The following is a 19915-nucleotide window of genomic DNA, read 5'->3' as shown; positions in this document are numbered from 1 at the left end:
CACAGATAAAATACAGAAGGCTAAAACATGTACAAAAGATAATTGGAAAAAAAGTAATTAAACTATAGAATTAAAACAAGATAAAAGCAGATTGATTAAAATGCAGCACGCCACCGTTTAAAAGCTCGTTCCTTTTTTTTTTTAAGCAAGTCAGTGATTTCACAAAAGTCTGTTGGAATAAAATAGTCTGCACCTGTTGGCAGAAGGACAGCAAGGAGGGAGCCAGTCTGAGTTCTCTAGGGATGGAGTTCCAAAGTCTGGGAGCAGCCACCGAAAAGGCCCTATCCTGCATCCCCACCAAGTGTGCCTGTGAGGGTGGCAGGACTGAGAGAAGGGCCTTCCCCAAAGATCTCAGAGCCTGGGTAGGTCCGTATGAGGGAATAGTCTTTCAGATAGCTTGGGGGTAGCTTCGTACTTTTCTCAAAAAGCCTTGAACTGTATGAAACACCCATGTATCAACATTTAGAGAAAACAATAGCGGTGGTATCTACCCTCAGTGATACAGCTAAGATTAAATATATGTGTGTCGTCCAGTTCAGAAAGGTCTGCAATGTTTAATGTAGCTAAATTCAGAGAGACGAACATAAGAAGAGTGAAGTGCAGGCGGGTGCTCACGCGACAAGACACAGTGATAACAGCAAGAACCTTTATTGAACTAACAGAACTGGACAACAGGGGCAAAGCAACTGCTTATATACATTTCTGAAGGCCTGGGCCACTCCCACTCCCAACGTGATTGGCTGTCTAAACTTCCAAGCTGCGAATCATAACTTAGACTTTAAGGGCCAATGGCAGAGGTCCAAATTCTGAAATGTTCTATGATTGGATATCATGTATTTATATGAACACAGGAGCTCAGAATCCTTAGTCCAGACTCAAGCTCAGACCACTGAATACATAACAATTAGACCCTGCTAAGTTGTTTATTTCGGTAGACAACATTCTGACAAATTATTGTTGCATGCCACCCCAATCTCTGAGGCGGGTGAGATTCCACGGGTTCCCGACGCTTACCCAGGGTTTGGTTTGCTTGGAATGATGGGCGGTAGAGATTGTGGGTTTTGTGGGATATCAACAATGTGATGCAGTCGCAAAATAGCTAACACGATTCTAGGCTGCCTCAACAGAAGTCTAGTGTCCAGATCAAAGGAAGTAATAGTACCACTCTAGTCCGCCTTGGTCAGACCACACCTGGAATACTGTGTCCAGTTCTGGGCACCACAATTTAAGAAGGATGTTGCCAAGCTGGAACGTGTGCAGAGAAGGGTGACTAAGATGATCAAGGGCTGGAAACCAAGCCTTACAATGAGCGGTTGAAGGAGCTGGGTACGTTTAGCCTGGAAAAGAGGAGGCTGAGAGGAGATATGATAGCCATCTTCAAATATCTCAAAGGTTGTCACATGGAAGAGGGAACAAGCTTGTTTTCTCCTGCTCTGGGCGTTAGGACTCGAACCAATGGCTTCAAGTTCAAAAAAAAGAAGATTCCAGCTAAACATACGGAAAAAACTTTATGACAGTAAGAGCTGTTTGTCAGTGGAACAGTCTCCCTCGGGAGGTTGTGGGCTCTCCTTCCTTGGAGGTTTTTCAGCAGAGGTTGGATGGCCACCTGTCATGGATGTTTTAGCTGAGATCCCTGCATTGCAGTGGGTTGGACTAGATGACCTTTGGTGTCCCTTCCAACACTAAGATTCTATATACAACCTGAGCTGGAAGGGCTCACAGAGTGAACACCCCAAGAAGGCCTTGCTTCTCCCGTAGCCACAGCCTTGCATCCCAGCAGAAATCAGGCATGGCTTTGTCTCTCAGCTGCGCAGCCTGCCTCTAGCTTCTAGCTGTCTCTCACCCACAACTCATTTCTGGCATTTGACCTTCTAACTATAGCTGTCCACCTACAGATTTGAAAATAGGGGACCAGCAGCCTCGAAAATAAGGGATCAGCAGCCAAAATAAGGGATTTTGCTATTGTAAAGAGTTACATACATTGGTAGGATTGACAGATGCTGTCAATCCAGTATGAGGCAGTTGCGGCACCGCCGCGGCCGCTGAAGCGCCGCCCTTCTGCGTCCCTCCCCATCCCCTCCTCTTCCTCCTCCCTCAGGCCGCCTCCTCAGCTGCCACCACCGCTGCCGCCTCCGGGCTCACGGGCGGCGTGGGCGAGAGTCTCTCTCCCTCCCTCCCCCTCTTGGGTGGGGAAGGGCCGATGGAACTCCTTGCGCCAGGACAACGGCGCCAGCGCACGCTCTCTCGCGCAGCGGAGGACCTCGAGACACTACTTCCCTCCCGAGCCAGCGAGCATGAAACCCGGGAAATTTAAGAGACATCATCAATAAGGGACAGCAGCAGGACACGGCGCTGGGATAAGGGAGTTTCCCGCCAAATAAGGGACGGTTGACAGCTATGCTTCTAACCAACAGCTGGGAGGGGGGCATCCATTTGATTTCTAGCACAGAGCCACTTTCTTTGTTACCTTAACGGCCCATACTTAAGGGACCATCACGGCTAATTCAACCATTGAACCCTTGCAGGAATTAGAAGGGTCTCAGGCATGCAGCCCTAACAGACCCAACCTCCAATTCACAACATTATTTTTGGAGTCATAAATCATCTACCAGGCAGGCTCTCTTGCTTCTGTTTTAATTAGCACTGTTGGGTGAGGAAAAAAACCGCTACCTGCGAATGACACCCGTCCCGATGCACCACTGTTTTTTAAACATTTTTCTCATCGCGTTTGGCACCCTACCCCCCATTTCTCAGCAGGCAGCCTCGTCTCTCCTACAGTCTTGCCCTGAATGTCACAGTGATGTGCTCTTCTCACTCCTCCTCTTCTCAAACTCTTTCCATTCCAGCTGTCCCTCTCAAGGAATCCTTTCCTCTTCCCTCCCAGCCGCTTTTCCTTTTCTGTCCTTTGCGAAACACACCTCAGCTCCCACTTGAGTGTTCTTCCTCTTACCTGGTCCGGCTCGGCTCAATCTTGCAGGGATCCAGCTCCACGTACTTCTTCTCCTCAAAGATTCGGTTGATGATGGCCTTCAGCACCTCGTGGAGGTAAGGCATCCCCACCACCTGACGAATCACAGAGATTAGGATTAGGTGGAAAAGAAGGGGGGGTACGTTTTCCAAAACACACATCCGGGTGGAAAGTAAAAGAATGACTAAAAACATCTCATCGGTGCTGAAATGTTCAAAGGGTATATAGATCCTTACTGCAAACTTGTATACTGGATATACATGTTAACTCACATTGTTTACCCCAAAGAATCCAGAGATTTCTTATGTTATTAATAGTCAGAGATCCCACATCTTTTGCCATAGGAACTGCAGTTCCCAGGGCGTAGTCAGAGGAATAGTCAGAGGTTCCCCTTCACTTGCCATGGGAACTCTACAATTCTATGATTACTGTATTTTTCTGTGTATAAGTCGATTGGGGGCTGCGGCAATCGCCCCAAGAAAGCTCAACAACTGCCACCGCTGATTGTCCAGATTTTCACTTCTGTTTTAGGGTTTAAGTAAAGGTAAAGGGACCCCTGACCATTAAGTCCAGTCGTGACCGACTCTGGGGTTGCGATGCTTATCTCGCTTTATTGGACGAGGGAGCCGGCGTACAGCTTCCAGGTCATGTGGCCAGCATGACTAAGCCGCTTCTGGCGAACCAGAGCAGTGCACGGAAACACCGTTTACCTTCCTACCAGAGTGGTACCTACTTATCCACTTGAACTTTGACGTGCTTTCAAACTGCTAGGTTGGCAGGAACAGGGACCGAGCAATGGGAGCTCACCCCGTCGCAGGGATTCGAACCGCTGACCTTCTGATCGGCAAGTCCTAGGCTCTGTGGTTTAACCCACAGCACCACCCGCTTCCCTGTTTTAGGGTTTAGGCAACCCTAAAATATTGTTTTCTTCATTCTGGGTTAAAAATAATAGGGGGCATCTTATTCATGGGGGCATCTTATACACAGAAAAATATGGTATTCTATTATTATAATTACATTGTAATGAGAGAGAGATATTTGCTTGCTCTTTTTTTTTAATAGGAAAGATGCCTTGAAACCCAGACTGGGGGAAAGGCTAGAGATCTCTCTCTCTCTCTCTCTCTCTCTCTCTCTCTCTCTCTCTGTGTGTGTGTGTGTGTGTGTGTGTAAATACAAGCTGATTTGTTCAACGCAACACACCGCCAACACTTCTCCCTTTTCCTTTCACCAAGTGCTTGCAAAAAAAGAGAGAAAAGGGGGGGGGGTTGTCCTGTTTGCTGTGAAAATATATATTTTTTCTTTCCTCTGCAAAGGGTGGTTCATCTCATTTCATGGCAGGTGTTTTGCCACCCCGCCTCCCCCCCCCCCAATGGCATCATTCGCACCCGAAACCAAACCTCATGAAAATGTGGCACATGTTGCAGATTTGTTTATTTACCACCACCCTAGCGGCTCAGGGACAGCCCCTTCTGTTTCACAGAAACTCACACACAGAGTGCAGAGAGGGGGGGGGAGGGAGGGAGATGGTACTCAGCAATACCCACCTGCTGGTTCTTCCTCCGGTATTTACTCACCTTCATGAACTGCTCCATGGATTTAGAAGCCAAGGAGTTGGAACGGAAGAGGGTGTTTGGATCGGCTGAAAGAACACAGAGGGGGTTTGCAATTAGCACCACGAGTGAGAAAATCTACCTGCGAATGACGCTGGCCCCCCTACATTAATGCGTTGGATTTTTCTCACACCATCTGCTCTCCTGCCCACTGGCCAACTCTGCAGAAGCAGTCTGCTCCGTGTCTGGGTCCCAAACCGAACTCTTTAGGGACGGCGAAGATGCTCCCCCAGAACTGCTGCTTCCAAGCTTCGCTCTCTGCAACCTTAGGGGCTAGAAACGTGCTCGTATGGAAGAATGAAAACCAAGGTTTTCAGAAACCCAGGTTCTCTCTTTCGTGCTATGGAATTGCAGGGCTCACACCCAGCCCTAGGCGCCCACCTGGTCGTGCTGCCATAATCCTGGGCAACCAACCTCAAACAGCGCACAAACACACAAAGTGACATATGAAGGAACTACTTACTGGTTCTTGAAACCTCACGGAGGTTCACATAGTCCAAGAAAGGCAGCACCAAGCCTTGGCCAAGGAAGATCTTGACTAATTTGGTGGCTACGTCCTGGCGACTCTCCAATGAGCAGACCTCCTCCAGCAGGGCTAAGGGTGTGACGTCCTCCTCCTCCTGTAGTGAAGCAGAACATCTGCAAATGGCATACATATATATGTGTGTGTATGTAAATCAAATCAAATCCGTTTATTGTGAGGACCATGCCTGTGCACAAAAATCAACACTAAAATCAATAGTTAAAAATATTAAAATTCATTACATACTATGCCAACAAAACCTTCTTCCCACAAAGTAGAAAAGGAGGGAAAACAAACAGCGAGTTAAACAGACGATGAAGGGGTCTTTACATTGTCATTCATAAATCTTTCCCTGGCTTTCATGGCCTTCATCACAAAGACCACTACCACATGGGTAATGCGTGGGTTTGCATCAACTAACAAAAATTTTACTCTGTCTTCAGAACTGGTTATAGAGATGGGTATAATTTGCAGCAATGCGTCTCTAAAGCCCGAGTAAATGGGGCAATAGAGGAAATAATGTGTAAGATCCTCTTTAATTTTCATAGGGCAAGGACATAAACGATGTTCAACTGGGGTTTTTGTGTGTGTGTATGTATTTAAAACAGGTGTGGTGAACCTTTCTCAGCCCGAGGGCCACATTTCCTTATTTGCAACCTTCCAAGGGCCACATGCCTGCAGTGTTAGAAACACAGATACAGTGGTACCTCGGGTTAAGTACTTAATTCGTTCCGGAGGTCCGTACTTAACCTGAAACTGTTCTTAACCTGAAGAACCACTTTAGCTAATGGGGCCTCCTGCTGCCGCCGTGCTGCCGTAGCCCGATTTCTGTTCTTATCCTGAAGCAAAGTTCTTAACCTGAAGCACTTCTAGGTTAGCAGAGTGTGTAACCTGAAGCGTATTTAACCTGAAGTGTATGTAACCCGGGGTAAGACTGTATATAAGTTAGGCCCAAACAGCTTTTTAAATCAGGAATACAGTAGAGTAGCTGCTTAGACCACATAACACCGGTCTTGAAAGACCTATATAGGCTCCCAGTACGTTTCTGAGCACAATTCAAAGTGTTGGGGCTGACCTTCAAAGCCCTAAATGGCCCAATATACCTGAAGGAGCGTCTCCACCCCCACCGTTCAGCCCAGACACTGAGGTCCAGCACTGAGGGCCTTCTGGCGGTTCCCTCACTGGGAGAAGTGAGGTTACAGGTAACCAGGCAGAGGGCCTTCTTGGTAGTGGCACCCACCCTGTGGAACGCCATCCAACATGTCAAGGAAATAAACAACTAAAGTGGTACCTCAGGTTACAGACGCTTCAGGTTACAGACTCCACTAACCCAGAAATAGTACCTCGGGTTAAGAACTTTGCTTCAGGATGAGAACAGAAATCGTGCTCCGGTGGCAGCGGGAGGCCTCATTAGCTAAAGTGGTGCTTCAGGTTAAGAACAGTTTCAGGTTAAGAACGGGCCTCCAGAATGAATTAAGTTCTTAACCTGAGGTACCACTGTATCTGACTTTTAGAAGACATCTGAAGGCAGCCCTGTTTAGGGAAGTTTTTAATGTTTGATGTTTTATTACGCTTTTATATATGTTGGAAGCTGCTCAGAGTAGCTGGGGCAACCCAGTCAGATGGACTATTATTATTATTATTATTATTATTATTATTATTATTATTATATAGGATGTCCCTATTTTCAGCGGAGAAATGTTGGAGGGTATGAATGAATAGTTGCTGTGTGGGGAGTCACACAGTTCAAAAGTAGTGTTTTTCAACAAGACTTTTCGGTTCCTGAAATTCATTCTGATTGCGCAGATAAAATATCACGGGTAGAATTCTACAGGGTGTGTTGCTAGCGTGTAAAAACAGTCAAGATACAAGGATCCCCAGGCATGCACCTCCAGATGGTGGAGACGTCAGGTGACATTCCCCACCCCCCAAATTTCCTCCAGTGGAACAACCCCCCCATTTTTGCACCCATTTTTTCCACAAAACACCCGCCTTGACTGTGCCTGCCTCTTTTTAACCCCGTGTCTCTCTCATGCACAAAAAAGGAGGGTATACCACTAAGTGCCCACCTCTGCTGGGCACATGACGGACTCCACCATCAGGTCTATGAGTGGCTGGTAGTACCGGGAGGGCAGGATCCGATCCTCGGCGAGTCGCACCCGCAGTCTCAGCGCCCCCAGCTTCCCCCTGCAAGCAGAGAGCACAATCTACACCAGGAGGCTTAGTTTGATCAGAATCAATTATACACTTCCGGAGTTCACGCGAAATAGATGACTTCTGGTAAACAAGTCGCCACAGTCACTAGAGGGCTGTGAAAATTTGTGTCCCTTGCTTTTTAAACTCCTCTACCCATGTACTAGCTGAAAACAAAGGGGCGTATTGGCATTATTGAAATATATTGGCATTATTTTGAGCTCCCCCACCCCACCCTTGTTAAATTATCTGCACTGGCTGCTCATCTACAAAGAAAATCCGCCCTGAACTATTTACAGAGCCCTGAGCAACTTAGGTTCAGGGTACCTTAGGGGAAGTCTAATTCATCTGTGGGTGAGTTATTATTGACAAGACTCATTTGGCAGCAACAAGAAGCCGAGCTTTTAGTGGCATCGACCCAGCCGTGTGGAATATCCTGCCAATAGGGATCTAGCAAGCTCCTTCTGTGCCAAACTTTGTACGCCTGCAGAATTTTTTTTCCTGTGCCGCCAGGCCTACGCAGGCAATTAGGAAGCCATCTTTTCATAACGGTTAGCTGATTGCCTGTGGTTTCAAATTTGTATGCATTTTTAATATATAGAGATATCGTTGTAAGCAGCCTTGACTTTTTTAAAAAAATGATATAGCGGTATTTAAATCACTTTACAAACAAAATAAATGCATTTAAATTTTAAAACACAACACTGAAAGCAGTTGAAAATAAACTGAGATTTAAAAACGCAACATTGAAAGCAGTTGAAAATAAATTTAATTTTAAAAACACAATATTAAAAGCAGCTTAAAACAAATTACAACCACAACCCTAAGGTGAGTCCATCTATTTCACCATCCTGTTCTCACAGTGGCCAACCAGGTGAGCTCCCATCCACCTTGGACTACGATACACCCCTGGGCCCTCAGTACCACAGCTCAGCCTCTGCCCACCTAGGATCCTGCTGTTCACCTCTGGCCCCTCAGCCTGACAACCTGTCAGTAGACCCCAAACCTGACCCCTGGCCACCTGGCCACACCGAGCCCTGACATACTTGTCAGTTCGCATTTCTTAGTACAGAAAGTATTGATCTGATGTGTAGAGGTCTTTCCTATTCTACTTAATTCAAGAGGCTTCTGGAAGCTTCTCTGTGTGAAAGAAGCAAGAAGGAGGTTCATGATGTTTGGGTTATTCCTTCAGAGAAGCTGAGTACAGCTGCCTTAAACTGGTTCTGTTATCTCTTTCTGTCATGGTCATGCGGACTATAAAAGTATCTATATCTCTCTTTCCTTCTATCTCTCTTTCCTTCTGGTGTGGAGTTCTGCACATAATATGCTTAGTGTTAAGGTTTAGGCTTATTATAAGTTATTGTAAGTTTAAGTTAAGTCTGCTGCAACTGGATTTCTCATAGACTGTGCCAATCCTGAATGTATTGGATTTGTGATCATTATGCCTTCAGTAGCAGTAAAGCTCTGCTAGATGAAATACAACTGCCTCTGATCTATTTGGGGGGAATATCGGGTCCACTTCTGGGTGGGGCTGGGTTCTGGTGCGGCCTCCTAGACACTCCCCTCAGCGGGACAGTGTCCCGTGTCATGCTGGGGGACACGTCAGGTTGCCAGGTGGCCAATCAGGTCGCTTGGGGAGCGTGGCCGGGGGCGATTTAAGTTTTCACTCTGCTAACTATACATCTGGAATCTACTCTGGATCGATACTGAATAGAATTCCATGACAATGCCATGACCCAAAAAGGCCAGAAGAGGTCCCACATTTACCCTGCATCTCCCTCTGTGCTGGTGAAAGGCAACAAGCGGTACCAGCCTTTGACAGGGGCCTTCTGCAAGGCATCCAAGGAGAACTCAACCTGCATGGATCAGAGAAAGTGACAGGTCAGTGCGGAGGTAAAGGAGTGCTGGAAGTGCAACAGCAGGGATCATTCTGTTTGCGACTCAAGGGTTAATTCAGGTAGGTCTAAAGGCTGGATTGTGCCTCTGATTATACAACTGGCTTGCAGGGATGGAGGCAGTGAAGTGATATGAGACTGTGTAGAAACTACCCTCCTGAGGTAAAATTCACATGTCTTGCTCTGCCCACCTTTGCCTCTGGCCCCGCCCACCGCTGGCAGGTGGCCCCCAGGAGGTTGCACAGAAAGGAATGCGGACCTCAGACCTTCCCCGTTCCCTGATTCAGTTCCTCAAGTTATAGTTTGACCCTAGATAGCTCAGTTGGACAGAGCGTGGTGCTGATAATGCCAAGGTTGCAGGTTTGATCCCCGTAAGGGACAGCTGCGTATTCTTCTTTGCAGGGGGTTGGACCAGATGATCCTTAGGGTCCCTTCCAACTCGACAATTCTTTGACCCCTGTCAAAGCAGCAGCCCAAACCCCTCATGTGAGATGTAACGTCACTGAAGCAGTCAAATACAACATTTCCTGTTTGCCCAGAGTGGACACACAGGGGAATGTTGCTCCAGCCAGGAGGACTTCCTGTCACACCTGGTCTGGAACAGGTGTGACCAGGTAGATGGACGTGACCCTGGCAGGCCCTAAAAAAAGGGCTAGCCACGCAGCCATCTTCTTCTTTTCGCCTTTTCCATTTTTCCTTCAGGACTCTTTTGCTGGCTCTTAGCACATGGCTCATCCTTACAGACAATGGAAGCCACAAGGCAGAAAGTCTGTGGCCTAGCTCATACGTCTTTTCTCTATGCATGTACCTGTAACCACAGTGGTACCTCGGATTACAAACACTTCGGGTTACAGACGCCGCTAACTTGGAAGTAGTACCTCAGGTTAAGAACTTTACCTCAGGATGAGAACAGAAATTGTGCGGCGGCAGCAGCAGGCCCCATTAGCTAAAGTGGTACCTCAGGTTACTGTACAGTACTGTATTAGCTAAAGTGGTACCTCAGGTTACTGTACAAAATTAAAGGCTGCCTTCAGGACCATACTGTGTACTGGATGTAAGTAAACTTTACCATTACTTTTAAAAGACGACTGTTGTGTCATTGTTGTTTTTAAGAGGGAAATAAAGGGGGAATTTACCAGGAACAATCCAATCTGGACAAGCCAGACTGGATTGCTCAACTCAAATGATTCTTACGAATCCATCAACTATCTTCCAGCAATGTGCAAGGGAATGTGCTGTGCTACTAGCTCGCTAATGTGCTTGAGGAAGGATAATATTTAATCAATATATCCTCTCCTACTATCCACATTCCCACACCTCAGAGCTTGCATAAGAGGGACCCAGGCCAGGCCAGCCTCCTGTGCCCACCACTCACCCGTCCCAGGAAGTCATTCTTGCCCACCATGTCCCAATCCCACACTTCTACAATCAGCGGGGTTTCCCCAGAGGTCCCCTCCTCCAGGACAAACTCGAGCATCTCATCCCAGCGCGGGAAGCGAGTTTTCTTGATGATCTGCAGAGGCAGAAGAATGTGTAAATGCAAGCAGATAAATGCCCCATTTAAGAGCAAACTGTTAAAACACCACCACAATCACCCCTGCTGCCTTGCCCATAGTGAGACACCTGCCTGTTTGTGCGCAGCCACGATGGAGTTAGGCAGCTTGTGGTGCAGCGGTTAGATTGCCAGACTAGGATCTTGGAGACCCGAGTTCAAATCCGCCACTCAACAAATAAAGCTCATTGGGTGATCCTGGGCCAGCTGCTGCCTTTCAGGCTAGCCTACTACACAGGGTTGTTGTTAAGAGGAGAATAGAGATGGGGGGGACCCTGTTCCTAGAGGGTGTGCATGTCAAAGACCTGTTAGTATTTCTGCATCAGGATTCCAGCAGGGAGCCTGTTTCCAGCATCCTAGAGATACCAAATCAGCACAAAAGAGGACTTTGTTTTAGCCACTGAGAAGAAGCCTTCTTCTCACCTTTTGTGCTGATGGGAGCAATCAGAATGAAAGGAAGACAGTCAGTCACTGAGGATTGGCTCCTAGGGTTGTTCTGGATAAGGTGCACCAGGAGAAGACCAAGGAGGAGTTGTTCTGCCTGCTCCAAATCTAAGCATTTGGGGACACTTGGAAACACAAGGAGCTTCAGTTTCAAGAGAACAGTGTGCAAGTTATGTTATGTACAGTGGAACATGATGGAAAACGCAGCTGAAGACACCCTTCAAAGAAGATTTTTGGAGCACTCCAAATCATTTGCCTAGGTACTTGCACAGAAAATAGTGAAACTAGCTGCATCCATCTCCATGAAAGTAAAACAAAAATACATTTATATTATGGGAAATTGCTTTGCAAAAATGTGCGTGCGTTGGGCAAAATTGCACCAAAAAAATGTGTATATTAGGAGAAATTCATACTAATATGCTGGTGAATTTTCATGAGGGTTGAAAAAAAGCAAAACTCCTACACACAAGCTAATGCAAAAACATGAAGTACTAAGACAGGAAAAATGAGAAAGAGAGAAACTGAAAATGGGTAAGATTCCCCAGTCCTCACTTCCTGTTCAGACTCAGACTTTCCCTGGGACACAATAGCCTTTCTGGGCTTTGACTCCAGTTCTTATTTCCCAGGTCTTGGATTCAAATCCTACCATATGGTTCTGACACTTGAAACGCATCAGGGGCTATACTTACAGCTGTTTCGAGCACCTGTCCATTCCACAGGACACGGGCAAAGGGGTCTGAGGTTCCAGAGGTGTCCCGCGGAGCAAGGTCTCTATGTGGAGGAAGATGGCAGGCGGATATCAGGAAGTATATTCCAACAGGGTTTTATTTCTTTATTTTTAATTTAACAAAAATGATATGCAGCTTTATCAACAAAACTTCTTAAAGTGGGCTCGCTGCTGAGGTTGACAAAGGAAGGCCTTTCCTGGCATCAGAGGGTTCATTTCAGCCTTAGGTGTGTGGCTGTCTTCTAACAGCAAACTCGAACTCGGGTGCTGAGTGACGATGGCTACGTAGCCAAAACAGGGCTACTGAAAAACCAGAGTAAGGTGTCAACAGGTTTGGGGGAACCTCAAGATTTGCAGAAGTGGAGAAGATGTTGGCAAGGTAAGGGGGCAAAACCACCCCAGTGGTTGTCTGAGCACGCAAAAATTGCCACAAAATTCTGCCTGCAGGTCCTGTTGCTTGTATTTATTCAGCATTATATACATCACAAGTTGAAAACTCTTTTTCAAGCTGCCATAAACTCTCTGACAGCATAACACGGCTACTGCTATCACTACCAACAGACATAGGAGCCAACTCCTAGACACCATGGGGGCTGCGGCCCCCACAATAAAATATTTTAAGGATCTGCCCCCGCCCCAGCTGATGGACATTCCCATTCAAATGGTGTGTGTGCACTGCATCATGTGATTGATTATGCAGGGTGGGGCTTACCTGGGCCCCCACCCTATTTTATTCAAGTTGACACCCCTGCCCATGTAGTGCAGGGAGCCTATTGAATTTGCACAGGGGAGTTCTGGATTCCAAAAAACCCTTTCTCTGACACAAAGCTTCCTGAGGAATCTTGGGCCAATCCCTGTATCTCAGTCTAACCTACCTTGCAGGATTGTCATGAGAATCAAGGGAGAGAGAAATATTGTCTGCTAGCTTGAATTTGTAGGGAGGGTGCTATAAAAATGTAAACAGCACTACAGTTGTACCCTGGATCCCGAACACCTTGCTAGTTGGAATGTTTTGGCTCCCAAACACCGCAAACCCCACTGGTTTGCAAACATTCTTTGGTAGCCAAATGTCTGACGCGGCTTCTGATTGGCTGCAGGAGCTTCCTGCAGCCAATCGGAAGCCGCGCCTTGGTTTCCAAACGTTTTGGAAGTCGAACGGCCTTCCGGAACGGATTCCGTTTTACTTCCGAGATACGACTGTACTACTAACACCACTAATTTTATTTCATAAAATTTATATACTGCTTGGTTATTAAAAACAAAACAAAACCCTCAAAGCAATACACATAAAGTATAAAACAAGGAAATGATCAGTCGAAACAGTTAAAAACTATTTAAAGCATTCAAAAAACAATTAAAGTCGCCGATAAGCTAAAAACCAGATTAAAATACCTGTCAACATTCTACATATGTATCTGAATACTTTTACCTGAAAAAAAGAGTTTTTAGCAGGTGTAGAAGAGAGTACAGTAAAGGGGCCTGTTTGATGTCAAGTGGCAGTGAGTTCCAAAGTTCAGGCCCTGCCATGCTAAAAGATTGATTCCTTACAAATGTGGAATAAGTATTATGTGGCACCTGTAACAGGTATATTGTTCTGTATATTGAAGCAGACGAGTGGACATTTATGGGGTAAGGTGACCTCACTGGTAAACTTGTCCGCAAGCTCTTCCAAGTAATAGTAATAATTCTATTCTGCTCCCCTGTTGTCATACTCAAAAGGGCTTAACAGCAACTGACTAAAGAGGAGTAGAGAACAAGAAAATGTGCCTCCGTCAACAATTTAAAAAATCTGTTTCCAGCCTAACAGAGGTCCCCCTGAGCATGCACAGAGTGCCATTCCCCTTCACTACTGACCAACTCCAACCTGTGCCAAAAACACCTAGAACTCAGGCAAGATTCGCTTTGCAAATAAGTATTCCCTTCTACCTGCATTCTGAGGACTGTGCCAGTTCAAAATGAAGCAGAGATGTGTTTAGGCAACAGGACTTATGTTATTACACTCACACCACTGCCAACCCCTTATTCCTTGACTGCAGCCACTCATTCCATTCCTTTTCCCACTCAGCCCTATGATCCACCCATTTCCTATTGGCTAACCGGTTGCCTAGGTTCCCAGTTGAGCATCCAGGAGAGGAGGATGCTTTTTCATGGTCTCTGACCACCCGTTCCTTTCCCCTAACCCTCTCAGTTCCCACGCACTGAACCCTTCAGCAGCATTGCTCCTGCAAAGTGGAGCATTGAGAGAAAGGCAGCGATCTCATCCAGAATGGTATCTCTTGCACTGAGTTAGCATGAGGTGGTTAGCCTTCTTTATGGTCCAGCTCTGACTTCCATACAGTAGTGATGTATGGAAGTGCGAGCTGGACCATAAAGAAGGCTGATCGCCAAAGAATTGATGCTTTTGAATTATGGTGCTGGAGGAGACTCTTGAGAGTCCCATGGACTGCAAGAAGATCAAACCTATCCATTCTGAAGGAAATCAGCCCTGAGTGCTCACTGGAAGGACAGATCCTGAAGCTGAGGCTCCAATACTTTGGCCACCTCATGAGAAGAGAAGACTCCCTGGAAAAGACCCTGATGTTGGGAAAGATGGAGAGCACAAGGAGAAGGGGACGACAGAGAACGAGATGGTTGGACAGTGTTCTCGAAGCTACAAACATGAGTTTGACCAAACTGCGGGAGGCAGTGGAAGACAGGAGTGCCTGGCGTGCTCTGGTCCATGGGGTCACGAAGAGTCAGACACGACTAAACAACAACAGGAATAATACCCAGCAATACCCCAAGCAATGCTTCGCTATTACCCTGTTTGGAGGGACTACAATGGAAAAGACCTCTCTAGGCAACTGTGTGATGCTGATAGACCATAAGGACATGTTTAAGAGGTTGCTGATTCAATACAATATATGAAGGGTTCAATATTCTCCCAGGGAAGTTCTGCTCTAAAGTCTGTCGTTTATCTGTCTACACAAGCATATATATATATATATATATATATATATATATATATATATTTGCTTTCGTAGATTTTCACGGGTACAGGAATGCAGGTTTTGGTGTCCTCGGGTGTCTTCCCGTGTAAAAGTTGGGGTGTCTAGGCACCCCAACTTTTACACGGGAAGACACCCGAGGACACCAAAACCTGCATATATATATATATATATATATATATATATATATGCTGGAGATCAGTCACTTTCTTCTCTGAAGGCACAACTTCTGATCATCAAAAGCTCCTTCCATCCATCCCAAGCAAGTAGCATTTTAAACATAAAAACACCAGCCATAGGTCAGTGGTTTAAATGTATGGGGTGGAAGTGGTCTTGGAGAGAGTCCTGAGGGCCAGGCAGAGAAAAGTGGGGAGAGCTGCATTTGGCGCCCAGGCCTGAGGCTTGCCATTTGTGAACATCAAAACTTGGACCTCCCTGCATCTTCCTGAGGACTAGCACCTTGACTCGAAAAGCAAAACCTTCAAAAATGGCACAAACCACCACAAGGGCTACCGTTTTGTTATCCATCCCAGCCAAATATCCATCCCAGCTAAATATTTGAAAGAAGTATTTTGTCACAGAAAATCTAAAGCCTGACCCGAAAAGAAAATTCACCCCAGACAACATTTTTTAAAAATCAAGATAAATGTAAGCTGTCCCTAAATCCACCACCCACCCAACCCTCCTGCCAAATCTTTTCACAGCCCCAGTGTTCATTTTTATTATGATTATTCATAAGGTGTTAATTATCTCACTTTCTAAGGGACTGGGAGGCAGCCAAGAGTGCATGAAGATTTGCACTCGCTTTCAGCAGCCACAACACCTTTTTATTACAGCCACCTTTCTTTTTCTCGCTGGGAGAGGGGGAAGTGAGGAAAGTGAACACCTCCAAGCACTCTTCTAGCTTTTCAACTTTTTAATTTTTAAAAATCTAGCATATAGCATCAAAAAAGATGTTCCACAAACAGCCACACACACCCTGACATTTTCTAAGCCTGTGCTTTGGGTTGCATCCAATGTAGCACTAAGTTGAAGCTATATATTCATTTCAAAATGCACAGGCAAGTTACCGGAAACTTTTTTGCATGTTCCTTTCCCCTCCCCCCCCCAAAATATCCTGGGAACCGTAGCTCTGTGAAGGGCATGCTACAGTTCCCTCAGGTTTCTTTCAGGAGATGTCACAACTGACAAGACTGCCAGTGTATTATAGTGGATAGAGTGTCAGTCTAGGACCTGGGAGTAAAGGGACCCCTGACTATTAGGTCCAGTCGTGACTGACTCTGGGGGTTGTGGCGCTCATCTCACTTTACTGGCCGAGGGAGCCGGCGTACAGCTTCCGGGTCATGTGGCCAGCATGACTAAGCCGCTTCTGGCGAACCAGAGCAGCGCACAGAAACACCATTTACCTTTCCGCCAGAGCGGTACCTATTTATCTACTTGCACTTTGACATGCTTTCGAACTGCTAGGTTGGCAGGAGCAGGGACCGAGCAATGGGAGCTCACCCCTTCGCAGGGATTCGAACCGCCAACCTTCTGATCGGCAAGTCCTAGGCTCTGTGGTTTAACCCACAATGCCAGAGTTTAAATCCCCACTTGGCCCTGAAGCTCACTGGATGATCACTGTCTCTCAGCCTAACCTACCTCACTGGGTTGTTGTGGAGATTGAATGAAGAGGGAGGGAACAATTCATGCCACCTTGAGCTCAGGGAGGAAAACAGATGCACAGTTTAAATCGAAGCAAAAGCATTCTAAAAAGCAGTTTTAGTTCCCTCCCAACCAGTGATCTCGGGATGGCCAGGAACAATATTCTTCAGCCACCAAATACCTGGGTTGACAGGGATGTTTTCAAATCCACCCTGAAAGTTAGTAAGGATGGAGACAGGGTGCACCTTGCTAAAAAGGACATTCCACAAGTGAGGAGCCCCCACTGAGAAGGCCCTGCCGTGGGTCAGCAGCAAGCAGGCAGCACCAACAAGGCCTCATCTGCCAGTCATAGGATACAAGATGATTGATATTGAGGAAGGCACTCTTTGAAGTATAATAGTGCTTAGTTTAAATGTAAGGTGTGGTGTGACAACAGAGGCCTTCCATGCAAGCAGATGCTCTCAAGGAGGGCCTGACACAGGGCCTGTGAAGGGTATATATCCAGAAAATAATCCCCAGGCTTCAGATGCACTCTCCCATTTGGAGGGAGGGAGGGAGGGAGGGAGGGAGAGAGAGAGAGAGAGAGTTTTCTATTTTACAATTTAAAGTACTCATTTCTACATCCTTAAGATATCAATGACTTCCCTTCTTCTCTTTCCATGGTTCATTTACATATCATAAGTCCCTGCATATTTTACAGAAACTATACCATTCAGTGTTCCACTATTGCATCCATCAAAACTTATTTACACTGTTGAATTTATCTTAAGCATTTTCAGCTGTACACAGTTATTTCCCATATATTCAATAAACGTTTTCCAATCTTCTCTAAACATATGCTCTTCTTGTTGTCTTATTCTATATGTTAAGTCTGCAAGCTGTGCATATTCTGTCAACTTAAGTTACCATTCTTCTTTGGTTGGTACTTCCCTCGCTTTCCATTTTTGCGATAACAAAACATGGACCGCAGAAGTGGCATACATAAATAACCTTTTTTGACACCTGGGAATTTCAGTCTGAATTCCCTGAAAGGGATCTGGGTTTTTTGGGGGGAAAGTACTTTTTAACATTTTTTTCCAATTCATTATGGATCATTTCCCAAAACTCTTTTACCCTTTTACAAGTCCACCACACATGAAAGAACGTTCCCTCAACCTGTCGGCTTGAGATGCACTCTTGAGCTAGAAAGGGGAGAGGGGGAGAAGGACACACAGAGAGAAAACCCTTCTTCTACCTTGCTTCAATGACATGGCAGCACAGCACCCTCTTGTGGGATTCCTCCACCACCTGCAGCTCCACTGAGATCTCCCCCTGCACCTCTTCGTTGGGATCCACAGGGCTGAGGTTGATCCAGCTGTCAATTCCTGCATTGGAGGAAGAGAGGGGGGGGAACACAGCAGAAGTTTGCAGAAGAACTATACATATATATATATACATGTGTGTGTTTGTGTGTGTGTGTGTGTTTTTCCCTTTCCATATGAAAATTGTTGATGGTCTTGGCAGATAGTTTAGGGATTTTTCTATCTGTTAACAACAACAATTGCTTGTTTGTTGGCATCAACATTTGCTTGTTTTTTTGTTGACGTTTGTTTGCTTGCTTGCTTGCATGCTGCCCATCTGACAGGGATACCCCAGCCCCTCTGGGCGGCTTCCAACAAAAAATAGTAGGAAACACAATACAACATCACACACCCCACCCCCGCAGCCATTGGTCACCCTTCCCACTAGGGTGCCCACTGGCACCTACCCCGAGAGTGAGATGAGATGAAGTCTTTGCTGAGGGAGATTTTGCCGATGGCATCATCATGCCTGCAAGGAGACAAAGAACAGAAATGGTATAAGACGGGACTGAAAGAGGAGCACCGGAAGCTGCCTTACCTGGCAGGGTTGTTGTGGAGTTTGTGCAACTCTGATTTTTAAGCAAATCATTTGCCCTTCCCAGACTAATTTGCAGAGTGGAACAGTTACCCTTCTGTCTTTGCACTCCTCTGAATTCTGCAATGCAATATCTGGCAGATAGATATAACCTACACAGACACACATATCTAAAAATGCCTATACACATACAAAAATGCCCATTTTTTGGTGGTGGTGGGGAATACAAATAATAATAATAATAATAATAATAATAATAATAATAATAATAATAATAATTTATTTATACCCCGCCCATCTGGCTGGGTGGCTTCCAACAGAACACTAAAATACAATAACCTGTTGCTGTTGTTTAGTCGTTTAGTGGTGTCCGACTCTTCATGACCCCATGGACCAGAGCACGCCAGGCCCTCCTGTTTTTCACTGCCTCCCACAGTTTGGTCAAACTCATGCTGGTTGCTTTGAGAAACCTGTCCAACCACCTCGTCCTGTCGTCCCCTTCTCCTTGTGCCCTCCATCTTTCCCAACATCAGGGTCTTTTCCAGGGAGTCTTCTCTTCTCCTGAGGTGGCCAAAGTATTGGACCCTCAGCTTCAGGATCTGTCCTTCCAGTGAGCACTCAGGGCTGATTTCCTTATACAATAACCTATTAAACATTAAAAGGTTCCCTAAACAGGGCTGTGTTGTATCCACTGTATCCACTGTCGTGCTACGTACCTCATCCCACCAGTGAAAAAATTCATGTCTGCAAAATGGAACTTCCCTTTGTATGCCTTCCCCCAGATCTGCCCCACAGAGGGGACCCCTAGGAGAGATGTAACAGGCCTACAGGGGTGGGGAGGAAAATGGGGAAAGTTCCATTGCACAAGATTAAATCCTAGCGCCAGCCAAACAAGTTATCTGGATACTGCCCAATGGGTAGGGAAAATGCAGATTGTTGTCGCGGAAACAAGGCTTTTGAAGAGACGAACTCAAAACAGGCATTGGGAGGAAACAGATGAATCCACCTGTTCCTAGTCCTTCTCATGCAATACATCTTCTTCTCCAGGAGGCGGCCCACAAAAGAAGCCTATTCTCTCCAGAGCAACGCAAAGCCCTGTAGAAGCAGATAGAGGCAGAGGGTCTCCCCTCACAGAGAAGGCTTTGCATCCCATTCAGCCCATCCAAGAACGTTTGAAGGATGTCAAGGTAGGCAGCTCCTTGTGTCGCCTCCAACTCCACCACAGCAGTAATGGGTTAATCAGTCAGTTTTTGGTTTCTGTCCATTTTTCATTTCACCAGCCTTAAATCCAGTTCTTGGCATTTCTGCATCAGTGTGCAATTTTAATTTTTTTAAGGTTTCGATGAAAACTCACCAGCATTTTCATGCAAATTTCCATCCTGATGTTCTCATTTGTATGTGATATTTCTCTTAATATAATGCATTTTTGCAACCAAACTTCCCATAATATTGTTTACTGGTTTTGTATTTGTTTCAAAGCAAACAGAAAATGGTCAA

At 46.0% G+C, this 19915-nt stretch overlaps 1 protein-coding gene across 2 annotated transcripts in view; it reads right to left on the bottom strand.

The window, feature by feature from the left end:
* RASAL1 (RAS protein activator like 1) overlaps positions 1-19915 on the bottom strand; it is a 67395-nt gene that overhangs the window by 26158 nt on the left and 21322 nt on the right. Inside the window, exons 4-12 of one of the 2 annotated variants that reach the window (XM_081841807.1) lie at positions 18291-18352; positions 17778-17907; positions 11875-11956; positions 10565-10702; positions 9062-9150; positions 7171-7288; positions 5042-5198; positions 4543-4607; positions 2951-3063 (exon numbers count right to left, since the gene is read on the bottom strand). In XM_081841807.1, the coding sequence (XP_081697933.1) occupies positions 2951-3063; positions 4543-4607; positions 5042-5198; positions 7171-7288; positions 9062-9150; positions 10565-10702; positions 11875-11956; positions 17778-17907; positions 18291-18352 (954 nt within the window). The remainder of the gene's footprint in view (positions 1-2950; positions 3064-4542; positions 4608-5041; positions 5199-7170; positions 7289-9061; positions 9151-10564; positions 10703-11874; positions 11957-17777; positions 17908-18290; positions 18353-19915) is intronic. The other variant, XM_081841808.1, reaches the window with a different exon arrangement.

The sequence above is a fragment of the Podarcis erhardii genome, assembly GCF_964252035.2.
Source record: "Podarcis erhardii genome assembly, chromosome: 15".
NCBI lineage: Eukaryota > Metazoa > Chordata > Lepidosauria > Squamata > Lacertidae > Podarcis > Podarcis erhardii.
The sequence above is the reverse complement of the archived record's forward strand: the minus strand, read 5'-3'. Positions and strand labels throughout refer to the sequence as shown.